Raw genomic sequence first — 20,552 nt, 5'->3', positions numbered from 1 at the left:
AGGAAAGCACCCTTCGCAGAGGTGGCAGGAACCAGTATGGCATTGTTTGCCTTCAACTTCATGTAGCTGTTGCCTTCCTCTGTGCTAAGGAAGTATATAAGGTGTGGTAACTTGATTTTTAGACCTGCAGCTCTCGGCTCCGCTGGCTGTGCCAGCCCTGATATACTGTAATACTAGGGCTACGGGAAGGGCAGCTACCTTTTGCAGAAGTGGAAAAGGCCAGAAGGGATCCCAAGAAGGGATCCACATTGCCATTTTCCAGCAGCCTAAGTATCTAAAACCACTTTTGGCCAGTCAGTTGCTGTGGAAGATTAGTGACTGCTAAGAAAGTCAGGCCAAATGCTGAGACAGAAATTATGGTCTTTTTCTTTCTTGATGCCAAGATCTGTTTTCCTTTCTATTCTCATCCATACATAACTAGTATCCAATTCTAACACTTTAATCGTCTTGCACAATACTGGATTCTGCAAGCAAATATGATACAGCAAAGGCTGCAGTAAGCATCCCAATTCTAATGGACTGTCAGTACTGACAGGTCAGTTATTACCCTTCAGTTGTTATCCACCCTGACTCTCCTGCAAAACCATTAGTGCTATCACAAAACTTCATTATTAATCCTGTCTTTTCCACATTCTTGTTATTCTGAATTAGTGAAGGAAGTCATCCAAAAGTTGCAAAACCATCAATTTTTGCATTGTAATCATATTTTGACTTTCAAAAAGCATTCTAAGTATCCATTTAAAATATATCTAATATGTCAATTCAAAACACTTTTCATCTTGATTATTCAAATATAAAAGTTATACATTTTAATTAATTTAGTATTTCTACTGGAAAATATGATTTCTGTGAAATCACAGTTTATAATGAGAAACATTTTCTATCCAGAAAAACCAGAAGCAACTTGAGATAAGATAAATATTACGTATATACAAATGATTCTCTTTTCTTGGGGAGTTAATATTTTGCACTCGATATGGGATTTTAATATACTACTGATTTGTGAAAAATGTATTTGAAATGAGAAATAACATATTCTGGATCTCTCTCTCGAAATGGGTGCTTCTTTAATCCAGTAAGATTCAACAACCTCCTGAAATTGGTGTTATATACTTACCTGTCACTGTACTTGTTTAAATGTAGATATGTAATATTAATGTTGCTGCAAGAGTATTTGCTGCTGCAGTGTGCATAGAAGGCTAATGTAATTCCCTCCATTTAGAATGATTTGAAATCATTTTGCCAGTGTGAAACAGACAGGCGAAACCTTTTAAGCCTGTGTTTTCCCTTCAGTATTCAATACTGCAAACTATTTCAATACTAAGTTCCTGCTCTGTCTTTTTGTTCTGGATAGCTTTAACATGATGGCAGAGTCTCTGTAGAGGTATTTAAACTTACTGCCGAAACCCAATATTAATTTACTCTGTTTCAGAGAGCCAGGACCTGATTCTCACCATGTATTTTTTAGAATATCTAGCGCCCAAGACTCTGGGTATTACAATTATATTAATAACTGCAATATACATGTATAATTAGCAAGCACAGAAAAAGCCCATCATAGATTTATTTATTTATATCATCTATGACATCATCCAGGTCTCCCTTGAGGTTTATTAGAAGCATGAATTTCTGTGGAAGGGTCAGTGCTGACTTAAAAGATTATAATATTTAAAATTATATAGGCAGATTTCTCATTAAATAGTGATCTGGCTGATTACCTATCCTTAGGAAATAAATTTTAAAATATATCGTGATACAATCCCTTTGTAAATCATTTTGAAAGATCACAAAAAATATGTTTTCTTGTTCAAAAATATGTTTTCCTATTTGCAGACTTAAATATTGTGAAAATAGGGGAAATGCATGAATAAAATGTTATTAAATTTAAAATTCAAATTAATCTATTTGATTAAATAAAAACAGAATATAAACGATACATCCTACAGCAATCAAGCAAAACATTCATTAAGCTCTCCATTCTCCTATCGTTTAACTATGCAGGAAAATGAACACCAATGATCACGGAAGGTGATGGCTGACAGTAAATTCAACGTACAGCAGTGAACAGACGTTCCACAGAGGTATATGCTACATAAAATGACAATTAAAAATGCCTTCAAGTATCAGATGCTGTTAAAAACAAAACCTTAGCAATGTCCTTATTCTATACTTTGTAATACATCACAATGGCCTGTTGCATGTCTTGAAAGATAAAAGATGCAGCATTTCCTACTCTGCTTCTCATCAGGACATGGGAGACTTTTCTAAGGCAGTTAAACTTCAGTCTGTTAGGGCTTGGGCCTTAGTACACAAAACGGTATTAAAAACACACGTGTCAAAAACAAAAATGTCACTTATTAGAAAAAACAGCTGTGAAATTAGTTTAAGTGTAAATCTTTTGATTTAGCACTATAATTTCATCATCTGTTATTGCTGGTGAAGAAAACCTGTCAACAATAAAAGTATGGGGGTACTGAAATTGGGTGGACTCTAGAATAAGTGGGAGTTCTCCACAGAAAGAATTTTTGAGAAACATGCTGAGCCATATAATTATTTCTAGGCTAGACCTTACAAGCACTACAGTGCTGCTGCTCAGGCAGTGCCATACTTCTGGCACAATCTGGCAAGGTTCACTCTCCTAAGAGCATTAATGGGTTCAGAATTTCAGTGGAAAGTGAAGTGCTGTTACACATCAGTTATACTTACTAGCATCATAACTCAAAGCTTATTTTAACATTAAATAAATTCAGACCATATGAGAATAAAACAAAAATCTATGGTGCCTTTCTCTTACTTTCATAAGACCTACTCTTATCACTTGGGCATCTTGGACAATTACCAGATACACAACCATAATCACCTTGTGATAAAAATCCTTGCACTTAATAAATAAATTTATCCTTATAGGATTTTTTTGGCTGCTCCATTTTTCCCACAATCTACAGTCAGGAAAATGACCTTTTTTATTAAGAGAACAATACCTTCCCATGCCTACGCCTGTTAACTTTGATCACTTTAACTGGATGCAATTTGCTAACTCTGAAATTCACATTACTTCTAGTTAAAAGGATGAGATTTACAAAATTAAAGTCACATTAAATGCCTAAACTAAGTGAGATGCATTTTAATACCAGAAGAATAATTACATATTCGAAAAGAAAAATGTTAATAGTTCGATAGAGTATCATTCTCCAATAACAAAACTGCTCTTTAATTGCATATATGCATCTTTAAATAACCTTAAAATCATTCTTCCTAAAGTTTTGGTATTTTATGTAAAGGATTTCCTACTAGCTAATATCAAAAAAGATGATACTTGTTTGTATCAGATGCCCTTTATTTGATGGGTTTATAACGCTTCTGTCTCTGCACATGCCTAAAGAGGCTTTCTAATGCTGAAAATTTATGCAACACCTTATTCCGATATTTTACCACTGTTGATGTTTGACAGAGAGGTATTGGATGCTCCTGCAGCTTCTCCTCGGGTAGCTTCATTAGACTGACTGGTGCTTTGTGATGAAATATTACCGTTCGGTGGGTCTGTATTCTGTATTTCTTGCTGGGTCTCAGTGAGATCCTTCTGGTTCAGATCAGAGTTAGTGCATTTTTCTGAGTTGGATTCATGAAGAGGAGTGTCAAAAGAGATTACTCGTAGGACGATGGATCTGGGAGGGCAAGCGGTACCATCACTTCCCTGACTATTCTCATTTTGTGTCCTTGTTGTGTCTTCCTGTAATTGCGCATCTGTGGATTTTCTGCTTTGGTCTATTTGCTGTTCATCATCTTTTTTCACAAGTTCTTCTACAAAGAGGGAATAAAATATGTGAATTAGCAAAGCAAAATGTGAATTATGAAGGATATCCCCCAACAGTTTGATTTCGGAGTAGTGACTGTTTGATAGAGTTGCACGTGGGAGCATTGTGACCATCAGCTTTCTATATGAGGACAAGTGCATTGATGTGCTTAATATGGGTCAGATTCTGATCTTAATTGCACATTTGCAACTGAACCACAGTGGCTGGCTGTGTAGTTTGTACCTCTTTTTTTTTTTTTTTTGTGGGAGTCCAAGGCAAGGAGCATCAGCAAACACACTGTAAGCTGAAGAAGGGGAAGAGGAGGACCCCGTGGAAGGCACTTCCACCTAGCAGTGTGGTTTGTGATGCCAGAACTAGGAGGTGCAGAGCTCTTCAGTTCTGAGACAGGGAAAAGGCCGTGGAGGGAAGAAGAGTGCTAGAAGGGGAGGCACCAAACCAGAACACCAAAGCCCTGAAGGAAACTGGCCTGTCGGTCTGGAAAGGTCCAAAATGGCAGCAAATACAGAGCTGCAGGTGGAACAAATTTTAGAGGGTTGTAGGCATGCTATCCAGTGCTGTTGCCATTATGGCTAGTGGCAAATACAGAATGAAAATGAGTAAATATGGAGAAAATAGTGCTTCGGCAGACAGTAACTACAGCAGAAAAATGCTCATGGAAGGCTCTATTGCAGGAAGAGAATTGGAGAAAAGTGCAAATGCAATGATGGAGAACGAAAGGAAACAGAACTCAGAGCAGCAAGGAGAGGTGGGTGGGAGGTACTAGAAGATGAAGACAACAGAGAGTGGAAGAGACTTGTGCTGGAGAGTGAGAAATCTGATAAAAATAACCTCTACCATCTTCATGGAGGGCTTGTTTATCTTGCTATTACAACCTCTGTTTCATGAATTCAGATTTTAGAATCTTTACACTTCTACAGAAGTTATGAAACACTATCAATTTAAAAAGTGAAAGCTTTGCAGTTTGAACAAAACCTCCACAAAACAGCTACAGGTTATTGCATGGATCTTCAACTTCACTGTTGTGCTCACTGTGTTAAGGAAGGAAACCAAGCATGGAGATATTTGTCCTTTTGAACTGCCAGCTTCCTAGAAAGAAACTCTGGTTCTGAGTGAACAGTCCAAACTCAGATGAAAAGTGATCGCATATGCTAATTGAGGGATAGAAATATTTCTGCAGCCCAGGCTGCAATCATGTTTCCACCACAGTCAGCATTTAACACCTCCATTACATCACTCCTGACTGCTCTGAGTTACAATTTGGCCTGTGAAACGGGATGCAAAGGAAAGGAACAATTCCAAACCTGAGTCTCCCTAGTTCTCTCTGATGTGCAGAAGAACAAAATATTTAAATGATTTCCCTCCTTTGCCAGCTCCTATACTTTTTGGCATTAAAAAAAATTAATAAACGTCAAATTTGAGCAATTTCAAAATTCTTTTTTTTTTTATAAACTAGAGAGAACTTTTTGTTTTGGACTGCAGCTCCAAATCTTCTGAAACTTGGACAGGTACTCTTTCTCTACAGACTTCAGTGCAGCTCTTCCAAAGAACTGGTGGGACTGAACACATTAAGAAATATGTTTGTGCAGCTTGAAAGCAAATCTGACGTCGTTCAATCCAGGTATGTTAATTAAAGCATTTGTCATTCGTAGTATAATTTATGTACCTAAGGCTTTTCTCCCACGAAAGTGATTTACATAGCATACTAGCTTCCATATGGCAGAGCTACAAGCATTTTGCTTAACTTTATCAAAGAGCCAAGGAAATTCCAAGATAGAAACATTTCAGATACTGTTCAGATGCATCAGTAAGTTGAGGAAAGCAAAGCTGAATTATAAACATACATTAAAAAATGGAAAGATGAAAAATTTAAATTAAAATAAATAAAAATATGTTTTAAAAGTGCATAGATATTTGAAGCCTTTTAGACTTTCTTAGAGCTGTTTTTTTAATTTTCAAAATAAGCAAAAAAAACTTGAGATGATGCTCCATCTTTAAGTTGGGTTTACCCAAGGGTTTCTTACAAATGCCTTTAGTACTTAATAGTTGCAATGAACTATTTCTAATATCGCAACTTTTTTAACAATCTGATATTAAGATATTTTCTATTAAAATGGTAATACTATCTGAGCTCAAAGTACGAAAGGTTTTTTTTTTTTTTTTTAACCTGAAAGCTGGTAAGAGAAGACAATATCTTTCTCACAGAATGGTGTTTTAGGACAGTTCTAACCAGAATTTATATTTGTTTTGCTGTAACTTGGTGGCTAACCACTTTATTCTGCTATTAAAAGTAATGTCTCAGAATATCCTGTTTGTAAAAACACTAATTTTTTTTCAGCTCATAAAGCTGAATATCTATTACTTTCAAATTCTCTGACTTCCCTCCCATCCCAAGCTTAAACTGGCGAAGGAAGGTTAACAATCTAATCAGAACAATGCTGATGGCCTGTTCTTAACTTCTGTCATACTGATTGCTTATTTATACGTCTGCCCTTGAGATGACCTCAAGCATGTCTGTTTAAGGATACCTAAATCACAGGCATACTCTAACTCAGCTCTGTCAGCTCTGTGCATGTTCAATGGACATTTGGAATGGAGTATCTCCACAGGAAATGTCATATCTGTTACACTTAAGCTAATGAAATACTGTCTGTTCCAGAAGCCAGTGGAAAAGAATATGTGAGAAAAATATTATCTTCTCTAAGTATGAAAACTACTGTGGACCCTTAGAATCTGTGGAGTTAAAACTGTTGATAGACTTTGTTTATGGCAACAACCATACCTGCTCACTCTAAGTTTCAAAACTAGAGCAGAACAAAAACTTTTGACTGTTCTCACACACAGTTTGTGAAATGGTTTGTGGCACTTGAGCCACGGGGTTGTTCACCACCAAGTAAGTTTTGGGCCTGCTCCCAGTGAATTATGCCATATGCATGATTTTTGCATTCAGAAAAAGGCTCCAGAATGACAGCTCCATCACGATTCACGCTACAATACGTGCTTAATCACTAGATGTTTTGTTTGGTTTGAGCAGTGATTACCATTCCATAGTGATAAAATTTCAAAGTCACTCTTAGTTAAACCAGCTTGAAAAAAAGAAAAGTATTTCATCTGTTTGGGAGGAGTTTGTTCAGGGGAATTAGGAAGAGTGGCTGGTAGTTGTGACTGAGGCTGAGGATCCTCAGGTATAAATTCCTCAATGATGGTATCACTAAAACCCCAAATCCTTGTTCTTGGTATTAAGTCTCTCATCTGCTGTACATCTGATTCTATGTTCTGACTCCACTCTGCTTCGAAATCCACTGCAAAACAGGAATAAAAAGAGATGAATAATATTGGATTCTTACAGCCACTTGTGGAATATGCTATATGGACCAGAAAAATACAGATTTCTGCTTTCTATAGCAGTTAATAATTGTAGCCTGTACTATATGGGGGCCTCTGTATTGTATAAAGTTGTTGGAATTTATTGCCATTTCTTTTGCCTTATCGCTTTGGTGGAACAGACATATTCAGCAGTCTTTAAAAGAAGCTGGGACTGGGATAGTAGCCGAATAGCTAAAATTCAAGTCACTCGGTTAAAATTTAGCTATCTGAGAAGCAGGTCTGGCATGAGGTTTGATCCGCGGTGTTGGAGAGGGAATATCGCAACGTGGTGGCGGAACCTCTGATTCCACCCAACCATCACCCACCTAAGAGAGAGGCTTCTCAGCTGCCACCCAGTCACCATCCACTCATCACATCAGGGACGAGCAAGTTTCCCCTCCTTTACGGGCACGGGTTGCCATGGCTAGCCAGCGGTGGAAATGGGGGGTACGTTAAATCGATTTGCTAACCTGGCATTTGCTTAATAAGATTAAACAATTGAATAAGATTAAGAAGATTTAACAACCTTCTAGACAATCTATCTTTCTTTCCATAAAGCTTCTCTCTTTTTTGACCAGTTAGGCTGAACAGTGAGCAGCTTAAGGATTACCATATCCATTCAGGTAATGACAGATAGAAGTATGTTGTATGGTAAGCTCAGGAAAGGCATTATTGTTGTTGTTCTTGCTCTTCATGATTTAACGTGGTAAAAGTGCTTGGAGTTAAGCCCATTTACATATTTTTTATTGTTTGATTTTTCCTTACTTCACAGGAACCCAAGTGTTACTCAGCAGAATTTGTGCAAGTTATGCTGTAAAACAAATTGCTTCTCCTAACAGATCTGTTCTGGATGACTCAGTCAAATGTGTCTCTTCAGTACTTCTATGCTATCTCTGAACTACAGCCTTAAAGCATTGTCCTTCGTGAAAAGCAGCAATGTCAGCTGATAAGTAAACATGGCATAAGTAAGTGCTGTCTTTCCTCCAAAGTGTTTAGGCTGAGACATTGGCAAAATAATTTTAATGCATTGCTTTGTTTGGAAAACTGGCAGGAGTCATAAGGCAGTGACCAGGTTTCAGAATACTTGAAAAATTTTGGTACTTAGTATTTTGCAGATACAGAAAATGTGCTAACTACTGAAGGCCATTTCTTTTCACTCCCCTTCTCACCAAGTATTACTCTTCTTCCATTGAGTCACTTTCTTTTTGGCTTACTACGTGTCTGGCAATGGAAGCCAGTTCTCAAAAGACATACTGTAATTGTTGATCATTATCCCTACTCGGATTGTTTCACACCTGAACAGGAAAGGCTTTTGGGCATCTGTGAGCACTACAAAACAGCTGAGATCCTACCTTATTCTGGGGCTGAATAACTATGACATTGTAGTTGCTTTGAGATTACTTTAAAAATATTTAAACATCCTAATGTTTGAATTTAATTTTAAATTTTTATCAACTTTTGATGATAAAAATGGCTAGTGCTGTCATTTCAATGTCTCATTTTTTTTTATGATTGTGGCTGCATTCTCATTGATTTCTCAATCTATTTCTTCTCCTTATGAAGTTATCCAATGCCAGTGATAAATATGGCCTGAAGCTTTATTGCTTCAATAAAAATTAGGAAACATTAGTTGTTTGTAGTTTTCTGCAGTGAATAGGAAGACTGAAGTCCTGTCAGCCCAGAAGGTTTAAAAGGCGCTGTCAGGTCTTACAGACCCTCTGATATCCCACTCAGCTCTTTAAGTAAAGTGAAGGAAAATGAGGGTTCCTTCTCTCCAGCTATGAATATCCGCAAACCACATAGCTCACTCTCTAGCACTGGCCTAATGAGTAAGGTTTACCACAGGACTCTATGGGCGCCATAATATTACTGTTCTGGTGCTGTAGAAGCTCTGATGAGTCTGCATTATAAACTACAAAGCTGATTTGTAGTTGATTTGCTCAGCTACATCACTACCTGTGTACACAGCAACATTTTCAGGATGTGCTTTGTTAGTTGACGAGGAAGTTTTTCTGTGTTTTGGTACCTTCTCTTTTACTTCTGCGTATGTCCATCGACTTTCTTTTCCTGACCTTTCTGTAATAAGGTGAATAAAAGAGAGAGTGAAAGGTGTAACTGCTATCATCTGTACAGTACAGATCTTATAAGATACCTTTTTGTCTACAGTACCAGCAGCTTTTGAGCATGTACTGACTTAGGAAGAGTAGAGAGGGAAAAATACAAAAGCTACGAGTAAGCAGAACGTCTAGAATCAGCTAACGGCAGCTTGTGTTACAATGCAAAGACTCCAGTACAGCAAATCTGTGTTGAATCATATCATTATTTTCATTGGGCGAGTTGAAAATAAACTTAATTTAACTTTCTATACTGACACAATGACATCGAAGCAATTAGAATTAGCAAGCTACTGAATTAGAGAGAAAAGCTGTTCATCGCCACTAAGAGTGAAATTATTTGAGGAAGTGTTAAATTAAGAATGTTGCTTGATGTTATGGACTTTCCTAGCATATATGACTACAAACTTTGTTTGATTTCTAGGCTTGTCTGCCTTGTTTTTTTTTTTTAATTAGAAAACAACATTCCATGAAGCAGTGGCAGAAGACCAAACCAGGGATAGTATGAGAAGGAAGAGCACCTTTCTAGAAGGAACATTCTCACACCAGCCATTTTTAAGAGAGGCAGAAGAGAGCAGCAATAGGAAGCGAGACTGTGCAGAAGATGAGAGGACTGATCCTGGAGTCTCTCTCTGCAGGACTCTGAAGTAAGGTCAGAGACATTTCCAAGTTTCCAAACAGTTCTGATTAGCTTCCTATCATTTTCAAACCCAAGAACATGTTGCAGTAACCCACAGACTTATTTAGATATTGACACCTTCCACTTTCAACTCCTCAAACAAATTTGATCACAGCATGTAACAGTATATAAAACCACCATGTAACCCAGCGGCTCTTGATGTTACAGCATAATGTCATACTGAGAATGGAGCAAAGATTTAATTAGCTATCAAAACGAAACTAAAAGATTAGTCAAAAATAACTTGTGTATTTATGGTCTCCTTGAGTGGCTAACTCTGCTTTTATTTTTCCTTTGCTATTCAGTTGTAAACTTGAGGTCATGAATGCTGGAATTTCTGGGAGTGTGGAAGGTAAGGACATGCTGGTCTGAGCTCTTGGGGAAAAGGCGTTTTAAATCACCTAGCTTGTCACCTGTGGTGGCAGACTAGTTCTCCATCACACGCTCCAAAGGATTTGTTCCTGCCGTCAGGTTACATTATCAGTTCCTTAGTCTGCAATTTACTGGACGGTGCCAATACAAAATGCTTCTTGCTACTCTTAGCTCAACCGTTTCTCTTCATTCTGTTTCCTCAGATCACAGTGAAAACTTTTGTTCTTGGCATTGTTCTTCCTGCTTTTCTAGATTCGCTCAGTAACGGCTTGCGACCTAAATGTTTTAGCGCTGCAATTAAAATCACTGTCACTGGTCCTAGATGGGACTCCTTCGTTAGCCATGTATATGTATTTCTCTCTAACAGACTAAAGCGGTCTATTAGCATAGATGTCATGTACCAAACCGCCCGTCAGCTGTTCTGACAGGCACACACTTCCTCCCATTGCCCACCCTTCCTAATGGCTTCCAAATCACATTAACTTTGTATCAGATTATCACGCTGAGATTTTTGCATTTTTGCCACTGTTACTCTCTTCTGATTAGCGAGTCCGCAGAGCTAATTTTTCAGACAAAACGGAATCGAACCCTGTGGTTATTGTGACTGGAAGTATACAGGATTGAAAGTGCCTGAGGGGGGCCTGCAGGCAGAGGTCTTTCAGAAGAGACGTTTGTTATTCAGTGCTGCAGCCAATCAAAAGAAAGCTGAGCCCTGCAATTCAATAGTTTATTTTTCATATTTTTATTATCAAAATTAAGCACAGGATAACGTGAGAGCCTCGTTCAGCCTCACACACTTTCTCCTCACCTCTCCTGATGCAGTCAGTCATCCCAGAAATAGAGGTTTGAGCAGTGTAGCCCAGTGCACCAGCAAAAGATGTTGAGGAGGAGATTTTCCATACAAATAATGCAGCTTTTTTTTCGGGTCCCATAACAGTGAATTTGTCAAGCATGATTATGCTTAAGCATAAGATTGAAACAAAGAGTAATAGCGTTGGTGTTATTACCTTGAAGATGAACAGTGTTAGCATACTTCAGTAAAGAGCCCGTTCAGTTGGCCACTAGCCCCTTGGTCTGTATCCTGCATTCCCCTTTTTTTAGTATAAATCATTGTGTTGCAATTTCCCTGTGTTCTGAGTAGAACCGCATCATATGAAGGGTCTTACACAATACTTAAATCTTTCCCAATGACTTGTGTTACAGCTTTCTCAGTAGGTCACTATCTCCCAGACCTTAAAATCAATTTAGCAATCATTTTCTCTAATGAAACAACCTCTAAAACGCATCTTAGCATCTTTACTGTCAATTTGCTACAACTATCACCACAGCAAATGTCAGCTGCCACCACTGCTATGCTGAAAAAAGCACAGGGTGGAATGGTCTCTTTATCACTGTGTTGAACTGAACAAAGACAGATTAGCTGGTGATTAGGGGTTTGGAATATTAATTAAACATCAAGGCTTTCAAATTAGAATCCCAGATGTTTGATCATTATGGTAATTCCTTGTTAACAGCATTCCCTGAAAGGCCTTAGAAACCTTCCACTAATTCTCCAGTGGTGAAAGGTTGCAGACCCTTAGGCTACAGAGCACTGAGCTTCTGTGCATCAATTATACAAGACTTGGCCTTTTCAGCAAAATGGAGGCATCTTATTTAGCGAGCCTTCTGTTAAGGAAGCTCCCAAACAACTGCCTAGGTACTTTCCTTACTAGCACAGGTCTTTCCAAGATAAAGCACTTTGTTCCTTGCACAAGCTATTTGCTCTGAATCAACAGTCTCAACAGTAACTATCTTTTCACACAGGGATACTTCTAGATCTCCAGAAAAGCTCCTCATGTCAACAACACTGAGTGTGTCCTGGTTTCCTGCTCTGGTTTGGCTGGGCGTGTGAATTAGACGGCCTACTCCAACCCCACCTCCCTCCAGCGGCGCTGCTTCCCAGGGACCGCTAAACACACTGCGTTCTCCTGACCAGGTGATAAACTGGAACAACTTTGAGTCCTACTCAGAAAATTATAAGGATTGTTGTTAGTTTTCTTTTGACAATTGCACTTGTGCATCTACATTACTATACTATATAGAGACAATTACTCCTAAGTCTGTGAACTGATCTGGCAGTCTGAGAACAATGTCTAGTGTGCACAGAGCCTACAGACAAGAGAATGCAGATTTTTTTAAAAAGCAGAAGTACTATTTGCCATAATTAGCTCAGAAAGCGCACTCAGAGATCTACATTAACAGCCAGCCTGCTTACTGCTATGGTATATGGTCATAATATATGTGACCTTCTAAGTGCTTTCAGCTCTTTGTGGTTTGCAATAAATTATCTAGCTAGGAATAATGATCGATAGCAATATCAACGCTCTGCTCACCTTTACCTCCACGTTCTTTTTCCCTCAGTATATGAACATACTAACATACGAATTAAGTCTATTTCATACACATGTCCAGAACAACCTACAAACTTTTCAGCAAACAATTGAATCAGAAACAGTAATGTGAGATCCAAACAGGTCATAAATGATACACCAAAAAAAACCCAAAAACCTATGCTCCCAATAGGATGGGACAAATTATCTCAGGTACAAAGTCTTAGGTTATTCACTTAGAGTTAAAGTCAAACTTAGTCAAACCTGAGTGCAATCTGAAAGGAACTTAGAGTGGAAACAGGATGTATTTCAAAGTATTTATTCTTTACTAGATGTTAATTTTGCACAGGCTGGTTAAGGATTCTCACTCTTTGCAATGTGCAGCTTCAGAGCAGATATACTGCCATTCTGGACTGAGGGGGGAGATTCCTGCTCCCATCATGTGGCAAAGAATGCATGCGCTATCTCAGATTGCATCCTGTGGAGGGCTACATTCACTTAGTGTAAAGTCCTTTTCCAACATCTCTTAGGGGGCCACGTATGAAGTTAAAAAGTATTAATTGCTTATGAAAAATGAATGGAAAATAGCTTTCTCAAAACCTATAAAATCCCCCCGAGCTTTTACAAAAAAAATTAATATCTATGTATTAACAAAAACAGAAATCTTTACTCAGAAGTATGTGCACTATTCACAAGACTCCTGTAGTTTCTAATTGCATGCCCTGAACATCACGCTACGTCCTGCTCAATTGCAGCTGTTGCTGCAAGTGGCCTCTTCATGGGAGGATTTTTCCAAACACCTCTTCCTAGCTCTCACAGAGTTTTTACAAAACAGAGCCAACAACAAGCACACAAAGCAGATATTGTTCATCAAGCTCCAGCCTTAACACCAGGCATTTCCATTTACCCTTCAGTTTTTCTGGTGGACATGCTACCATAATTCTACAACTCTGTTCAGAAAATAATTCAGACATACTTCATAAGTCAAGTTGATGGAGGAAAAGAAGGGCATCCTAGAATCTGGACAACTGCAATCTTAACAAGGTCCCTAGAGGTCCTGAACATTAATCCCTCTGTTTCTCACTGTAGAAAACGTGCCCAGAGTTTCCTGGATCTTGTTAAACCTCACGTTAATATTGACTGTATAGAGAAACAATCATTTACCCTGAAGAACTCTTAAATCTATCGCTAGAAGTTTAGTCTTTTCAATGGCTCTCAATAGAGAAATTTTACTAGGCTAAATCTATTAGTAATTTCTGGAGTGCTACAAAGTACTAGAATCCATGGGAAATTACCTTCCTGGTAGCATTGTATATTTCCATAATAATATACCTGAAATCTGATCACCCAAAACCAAACTGGTTAATTAGTAATAGCTACAACTGGAAGTGGCAAACTTCCAGATAACTTAAGTCTCCAGTCTTCCTTGTTGAGAGACCTCTTATGAAGACAGCCCAGGGCTGATTGAATTCTGCAGGTTGTAGCTAAGTGCTCTCTGGCACTCTGATCTTCTGCTATTAATTACTACTGATCATCCTAAATTAGCAGCCCTGTCTTTTTGACCAGTTAGTGTTAGTTGGACAATACCAAAAGAAGTAAGTGACCATGTGAAGCTGCTCATCCAGAAGGAATAATATGATTTAAATCTTCTCCTCAGCTGCCCCTTCTGCATAGCTCTGAAGTCACTGTCGCAATATATGCACAGAAGCTTTTTCTTACTTAGTATTCTCTTAATAAGACTACTTATTCTCATTTTAGCACTAAATGAGATTTTAGCACTGGTCAGCATTGTTTCTTTCACGTTGTCTGACACTTCTTTGAAAAAAGACACTGCTTTGAATGATGGGATGAAAGACAGGCCTGGCGCTGGGTTCCAGAGTCCCAGTCTGTGCAGCCAGGATCAGATCATGTCCAAGCAGCAAAACACTATCCTAAATCATGCCAGGTGCTTACTCAGGAACAAGGCAGCCGGTGTGGACACACTGTTCCCAAATGGCAGTTATTTAACCTGGATCAAGGCTCACACAACAATTATCACAATTTCACAGTGATAACAGTAACTTAGACAATTTTCAGGTACAGCTCATGAAATAAGATGCTTGATGCACGTTTGGCTTGAACTATAAGCTGGCAACTGAACAGTCAATTTTTGCCTCGCTTGGGTCTAGTACATGCTGTGATTGCCCATATCATTAGATCCACCGGGTCATTTAAATAATTGCCTGCAGCATGGTCCCAAGAAGGCTGCACCATTTAATTTTAGTCCATACAGTGGGGAACAAATAGCATTTTTAATAGCAAAATATAACTTTTACATTTTTTAAGAAATGTGGCAACATGTAATACTTTGAATTGTTAATTTTGGCCTTTAAAGTAGATGTCAGTATCAGTTATGATTAAATTTGCAAGAATGCACGTTTCTAAACCAGCCCTCTAAAGATAAATTGAGCACCACAGAGCTCTGTTTTACAGGCTGTAAGATTTACTCTCATTCCCTGCCCACCCACATCTCCTTATACCTCCTGGGACAGCAAAATAAGACCACCTAAACAAACATTATGAAATAAAATATAGGAATATGAGATAACTATATATTTCTAAGGGGAGAGCTTAAAGAAGGTTAAGGCACCTACAAAAACAGTCCTCCTTAGTATATCATACCTTGTATTGCTAATTCCTTCCATCTTTCTTTGTTTGCTTGAATGATCTGCATCAAGTTGTCCTTAAAACTTGTTAGGTCTACGGTTGCTAGAGAATTTTCTGTGTAAGTCCCTCCATCACTTGTACTTTTAAAACCAGGTGGCCGTCGTGCTTCAGCATTGCTTACTGTTCCCAAACTATTCTGGCTACAGAAGGAAGAAAATCCTAAATTATGAACATGGTAGAGTAGTTTCAATAATACACAAACAGTTAATTCGTATCAAATTCTTTAGGACCTACATGTAAATCACTAACTAGAAATAATAATCTTCATCAAAGAATGCCTAAGATCCTAGACATTTCTTCAGTTCATGAAGCTGTAACCGGAGACTGATTCTTACTGACCATTTTCCTAGGGAATTATTGAAAAACCATGACAGCAGATGATGCATTACTATAGAGCGCAGCTTCTTAGCTAAGGTTTTAAAACAGTGAATGGTATCTTTTGGGGCTTGCAGGACAGATATCTGATTCTTATTTGCTGATCCATATAAAAAAAGCAAGATGTGATAGTACATGGCAGACAAGTAAATTTTGCTTCAGCTGAAATTTCTCCCCATAGTACAGACCTTCAAGTGTACTCAAAGCAGAAATTAGTTCAGTGACCTTAAAGGCAACTCTTCAGATTAGTAATGGAGAACTAAAATATGAAGAACTACACTTTTATTAACTTTAATAAGAAAAAAAAATGGCATTATCCACCGCTTAAGAGTTACTGCAGCTAGGTAAAGTGCAGGTAAAATCAATTAGCTGTATGAGAATATACGATGCATGTAAAAATGTGAAAAAAAAATAATTATTTTTTCTTTTTTTTTAAGGACTAAAATAATGAAACCTATTTTTGGCCTTGTACGGGTAATCATTTCGTACTAGATTTTATTTACTAGATTAAGTTGCACAGTTTATCTAATCGGCACCAAAGACATATTCATAAACACGCAAATGGATTTTCATTAACCCTATCAGGAGAAATACATCTGTAGTCAAAATTTCAGTGAGGACTGTACAAGAAGAGTTAATTATAATTTTGCTGCCCACCAGGGATGGTAAATAGAATAGAATGGAAAGAATATGCCATAACTGTAATGGTTTTCAGACAATACAGTAAATGTCATACGAGATATTCATGGAGTCTCCCAGCAGTGTTTATGCAAGTCTGCTGGCCCAGACATCTCTGTATTTCGCTCTAGGCTCTCCAGTCTCTTCTTGCTTAGCTCTTGCTTCCATAGGCAGAAACTAATTCCCTTTACACGTGACCGCACATGAGTAAGCTTTGCTGGATCATAAGCCTTCGTTCATGTACCATTCACTTACGAGTGTCAACTGAAAATTAAGCCTGGAGCTGCTAACCTCTCATGTGAACAAGCGAGCAGTTAAACGATGTGTGTTATCGTTAACACTTCAGTTTAGCAGTGTTGCCCTAAACAGTTAAGAATGCTGTCACAAATAAGTAACTCCTTTTTTACAATAGCAGAAATACATGCAGGATAAATTCATGATTAGAAAGCAGCTAGGCTCATCATTTTGCTACTGGAGCGTATCTGTTACATAGCAAAGGAACAAATGCTCTGCAGAATTATGATCTCAATAGCCTCAGTGAAAACTCAAATCACAGGGAAAGTGAAAAAAAGAAAAGAAAAGAAAAAAAAACGTGGTAACAGAGGGAACACTCGTAACAGCAGCATCTGATTATTGAACGGATACTTCCAGTGCAGAGTCACGCAAACAGAAAACATTGTCTCTCATAGCTATTTCGTTTTGCAGACACCTTCCTTCATGATGTAAAAATCAGGAGCTCCATTGGTAAAAAAAAGCTTCCCACCTGCATCTCGCTTATACTGTATTTAGATCTCTCAAGTGGGATGTAAGTGGAGTGAATTTTGTCTCAAGTTGATATATCAAATAATACCAAAAAATGGGAAGGTTAAGGGAAGAAGTGATCTACAGCATATGAAAAACTCAGAAAAGAACTGAAGCTGCCTGCACTACCTCCACACGTTCAATTAGCTCTCAGAAATCAAAGGACAAATTTTGTCATTATTGATTAAAACAATATGGGAACAGACTCAGCGGTAAGAAAACTAGGAACTTCAACAATCTTACACAGATATTGGCTGGGATTCTTCTGGATGGAGTCAAAGAAAAAAGGATGTATTATTATTATATATATTCTGCATAAAATCATTTTTACATTTTAGAAGTGTGTATTCTGTTCCCTGTATTGCATTTTTGCCATTTGATGTACACAACTGTCCGTGGTCAATGCAGGAATAGTATACTGCAAGTACAAGATGGCACCACTAGGTGGCAATACTGTATAGCTAGTCATGCTATTTTTCCAACTTTCAACAGTAATCGTGATACTGCTGAGAACGACATTAGTTAGTTTAGTTAGCTTAAAAAATAAGCAGTGTTATTCATACCTGGGTGTCCCAAATGCAGGACTTTCAGATTTTGAAGCTTCCCCTATAAGAGGAATAACAATTTTCTCCATTGAATCCGTAAGAAGAGAAAATGTCGGTTCTACTATGAAATCAATGAAACCTGAAGAGCAAAATGAGAGGGAAAAAAAAAAAAATCAGATTTTACATTTTTCCAGCTCTCAAATCTAAAACCTAATGTTTGATATCAGGCTGATTTTTCTCACTGCAGTCTTGATTCAATATACTAGTTACTATAGTACAATCTTGAGGAGAAAAGCAAACAAAAAACCCACCTGAAGCCATATGCACATAACTAAATGCTAATTATAGATTTTCATTCCTATTCTCTGCAAGTTTTGTGCAGTGTAGAGCGCACCTCGAGTTTGAAATGAGTATTAATTATTGAATATTAGTTATTGAATAGAAGGGAAGCTACAGTAGAACCAGGGGCTAGAAGTCCTACTGCCTCTGTTACCATTTGGAGCTCCTTGCCAAGGAGTTAATATTTCAAATTGCTGTTTATTATTCTGTGGAGGTAAAGTGTTATTTCACAGTGTGTAGGAGTGTTCTGTCAAATCAGTGAAGGAACAAGTAATATCCCTAGGAGACAGCATTCATCCCACAGTGCTGAGATGTCAGCTCTGAACAATGTCTTTTACATTTTAAAATGCTTGTCAAGGTGAGGAATGACATAGTGAAAGAATGAAGCATTATTCTCTGCTGAGCATTTCACAGAAATAAAATAATAGATAAAAAATGAGCTAGCAATGGATTTCCAGGTGTCTTCATACTTCTAACGATGCCACACAGCACAAAGGTGAGCAACCGTACTTCAGTCTAGAATCCAGAATTTTTCCCACCTGCAGTAGGTATAACCCTCAAGCACGTTGTGTTTCGTGTCCCAGTGGAATGGAATAAAGAACATTTTGAGTGACAGCATACAAGATCAGACTGGATGACATGCTTCAATTAAAAGCTAAAACACTGGCACCAGTAGAAGGTCTCCAGGAGTACTGCGCTCACTCGCACAAAACGTACAGCTGTTAGTAGGACATGCTGTTTTACTCCGTATGCTTCTAGGGTACGTCCTTGTAACCATCCCCAAAGAACTTTACCCATTTTTATTTCCTTATTATAGCTGATTTAATAGCTCAAACTGGGGTAGATGGAGCCAAGACCTGCATTTCTGAAAACATGAAGCTGAAGTCTGGCCACTGTTGAGATGTAGCAACAAAATGGCATCAGACTTTTGGATGGTAGTAGAGACATGCCTTTGGGCTCTTGAGCAAGAGTCAGCCTGTCTGAGGACATGATCTACCAAACTCTGAAGTGTGTACAGTAAAAGACGGGGCTCGTGCCCAGTACTTTGGCAAACTCTCTCCTACCCCTCCTTGGTATCATACATGCCAAAATAACTTAATATTCTTTGAAACCAGTGAGTTGCCGCTATAAGGGCGTATGAGTTCAATGAACAAACAGGTGCAAAGAAATAGATTGTATATGATGCAATTTGGAACATCTAAAAGGTAAAATGGGTCTAAGAAAGGCCCACGCAATTTTTTTATGCTCCTACACATACAAGAAGAAGAAAAACAGTTCTTGTCATTACCTATTTGGGACTGAGCAACCAAAGTAGACTTGCGGTCACAGAGTGGGGAAAACGGAAGTCCTAAAGCAGCCTCTTTGTCTCCCTGAAAACAAATGTTTAACACTATAAGCACATATTGAATAATCAGATAGACAAATGAATTTGAACATTGTTAGTAATTAGTCAGCAAATGACTTCATTCACTTATTTTCATAAATAAAAACAAGTTGCAGATAACTAAAACTCATTATTTGTCTTTAAATTCTCAGGAAAAGTAAAGGTCAATAGTCTAACTTACATTTAACAATTTTTAGATAAAAGAACTTGTTGAAAACAAGTGCTCCTCAAAAGCAAGGCATCTGCTAATGAGATTTAACATTTGTCAGGGAAGAAAAATAAATGACATATTTTATAAGGAGTCCTTCAACATTTACAGTTTAGAGCTGCAAATCTTCCATGTTAGGAGATTGACACTTAAGACATGTTTGTAATAATATTCCAAAGGTTAAATGTTTCCTTCCATTACTTTGTTTCATGCAACATGTAAAAAAATCTCTTCAGAGCATTTGCATAGGTAAAACGGCATGATCTGACTTTAACTCACTCTCACTAGCAGGAATATCGCTCTGCTGCTGAAGACAGAATAAAAAAATATTTAAATGTCATATAAAACTGGGCCTATCATAAATTATAATAATGAGCACAGTGTTGATATTTAAATTGGTCATTAGAATCTCGTGAGATTTAAAATCAAGATAAAGCTCAACATAGTAAAAAAACAATTCTCTTCCCAGATGACCAACTCACTGGACAAATTTTCTTTCTGTGCTACTGAACCCACTTAGATTGAGAGCATAATGTTATAGGAGCTGTGATACTTCTTTGAGTGACTTGAACAGTGTATGTTTTTATTTTTAAGTTTTTGAGATGGGTGGGTGTATTTCTATTTTAAACAAGTAGCTCAGATTTTCCTTGGCATTGTAACACATTTTCTGGGGTTGTTGTTTTAACTTATAGTGTCGTTTGGCTTTTTCCCTGAAGTTAACACTGATGCATATTTTAATCATTAGCTGTAGTTAACAAGTTTTTTTGCCTAGGTGAATGTTCATTTTTTGCTAGTGCCCGCTAC

At 37.8% G+C, this 20,552-nt stretch overlaps 1 protein-coding gene across 5 annotated transcripts in view; it reads right to left on the bottom strand.

Annotated features, from left to right (window-relative positions):
• PDE1A (phosphodiesterase 1A) overlaps nucleotides 1-20,552 on the bottom strand; it is a 190,286-nt gene that overhangs the window by 6,882 nt on the left and 162,852 nt on the right. For all 5 annotated transcript variants that reach the window (XM_009676321.2, XM_009676323.2, XM_009676324.2 and 2 more), the window contains 4 exons: nucleotides 19,445-19,526; nucleotides 17,836-17,956; nucleotides 15,374-15,558; nucleotides 3,433-3,801 (listed from right to left, as the gene is read on the bottom strand). In XM_009676321.2, coding sequence (XP_009674616.2) covers nucleotides 3,433-3,801; nucleotides 15,374-15,558; nucleotides 17,836-17,956; nucleotides 19,445-19,526 — 757 coding nt within the window. The remainder of the gene's footprint in view (nucleotides 1-3,432; nucleotides 3,802-15,373; nucleotides 15,559-17,835; nucleotides 17,957-19,444; nucleotides 19,527-20,552) is intronic.

This window comes from Struthio camelus, chromosome 6, assembly GCF_040807025.1.
Source record: "Struthio camelus isolate bStrCam1 chromosome 6, bStrCam1.hap1, whole genome shotgun sequence".
NCBI classification, from domain to species: domain Eukaryota; kingdom Metazoa; phylum Chordata; class Aves; order Struthioniformes; family Struthionidae; genus Struthio; species Struthio camelus.
Note: the sequence above shows the minus strand (reverse complement) of the source record. Positions and strands in the feature narration are given on the sequence as shown.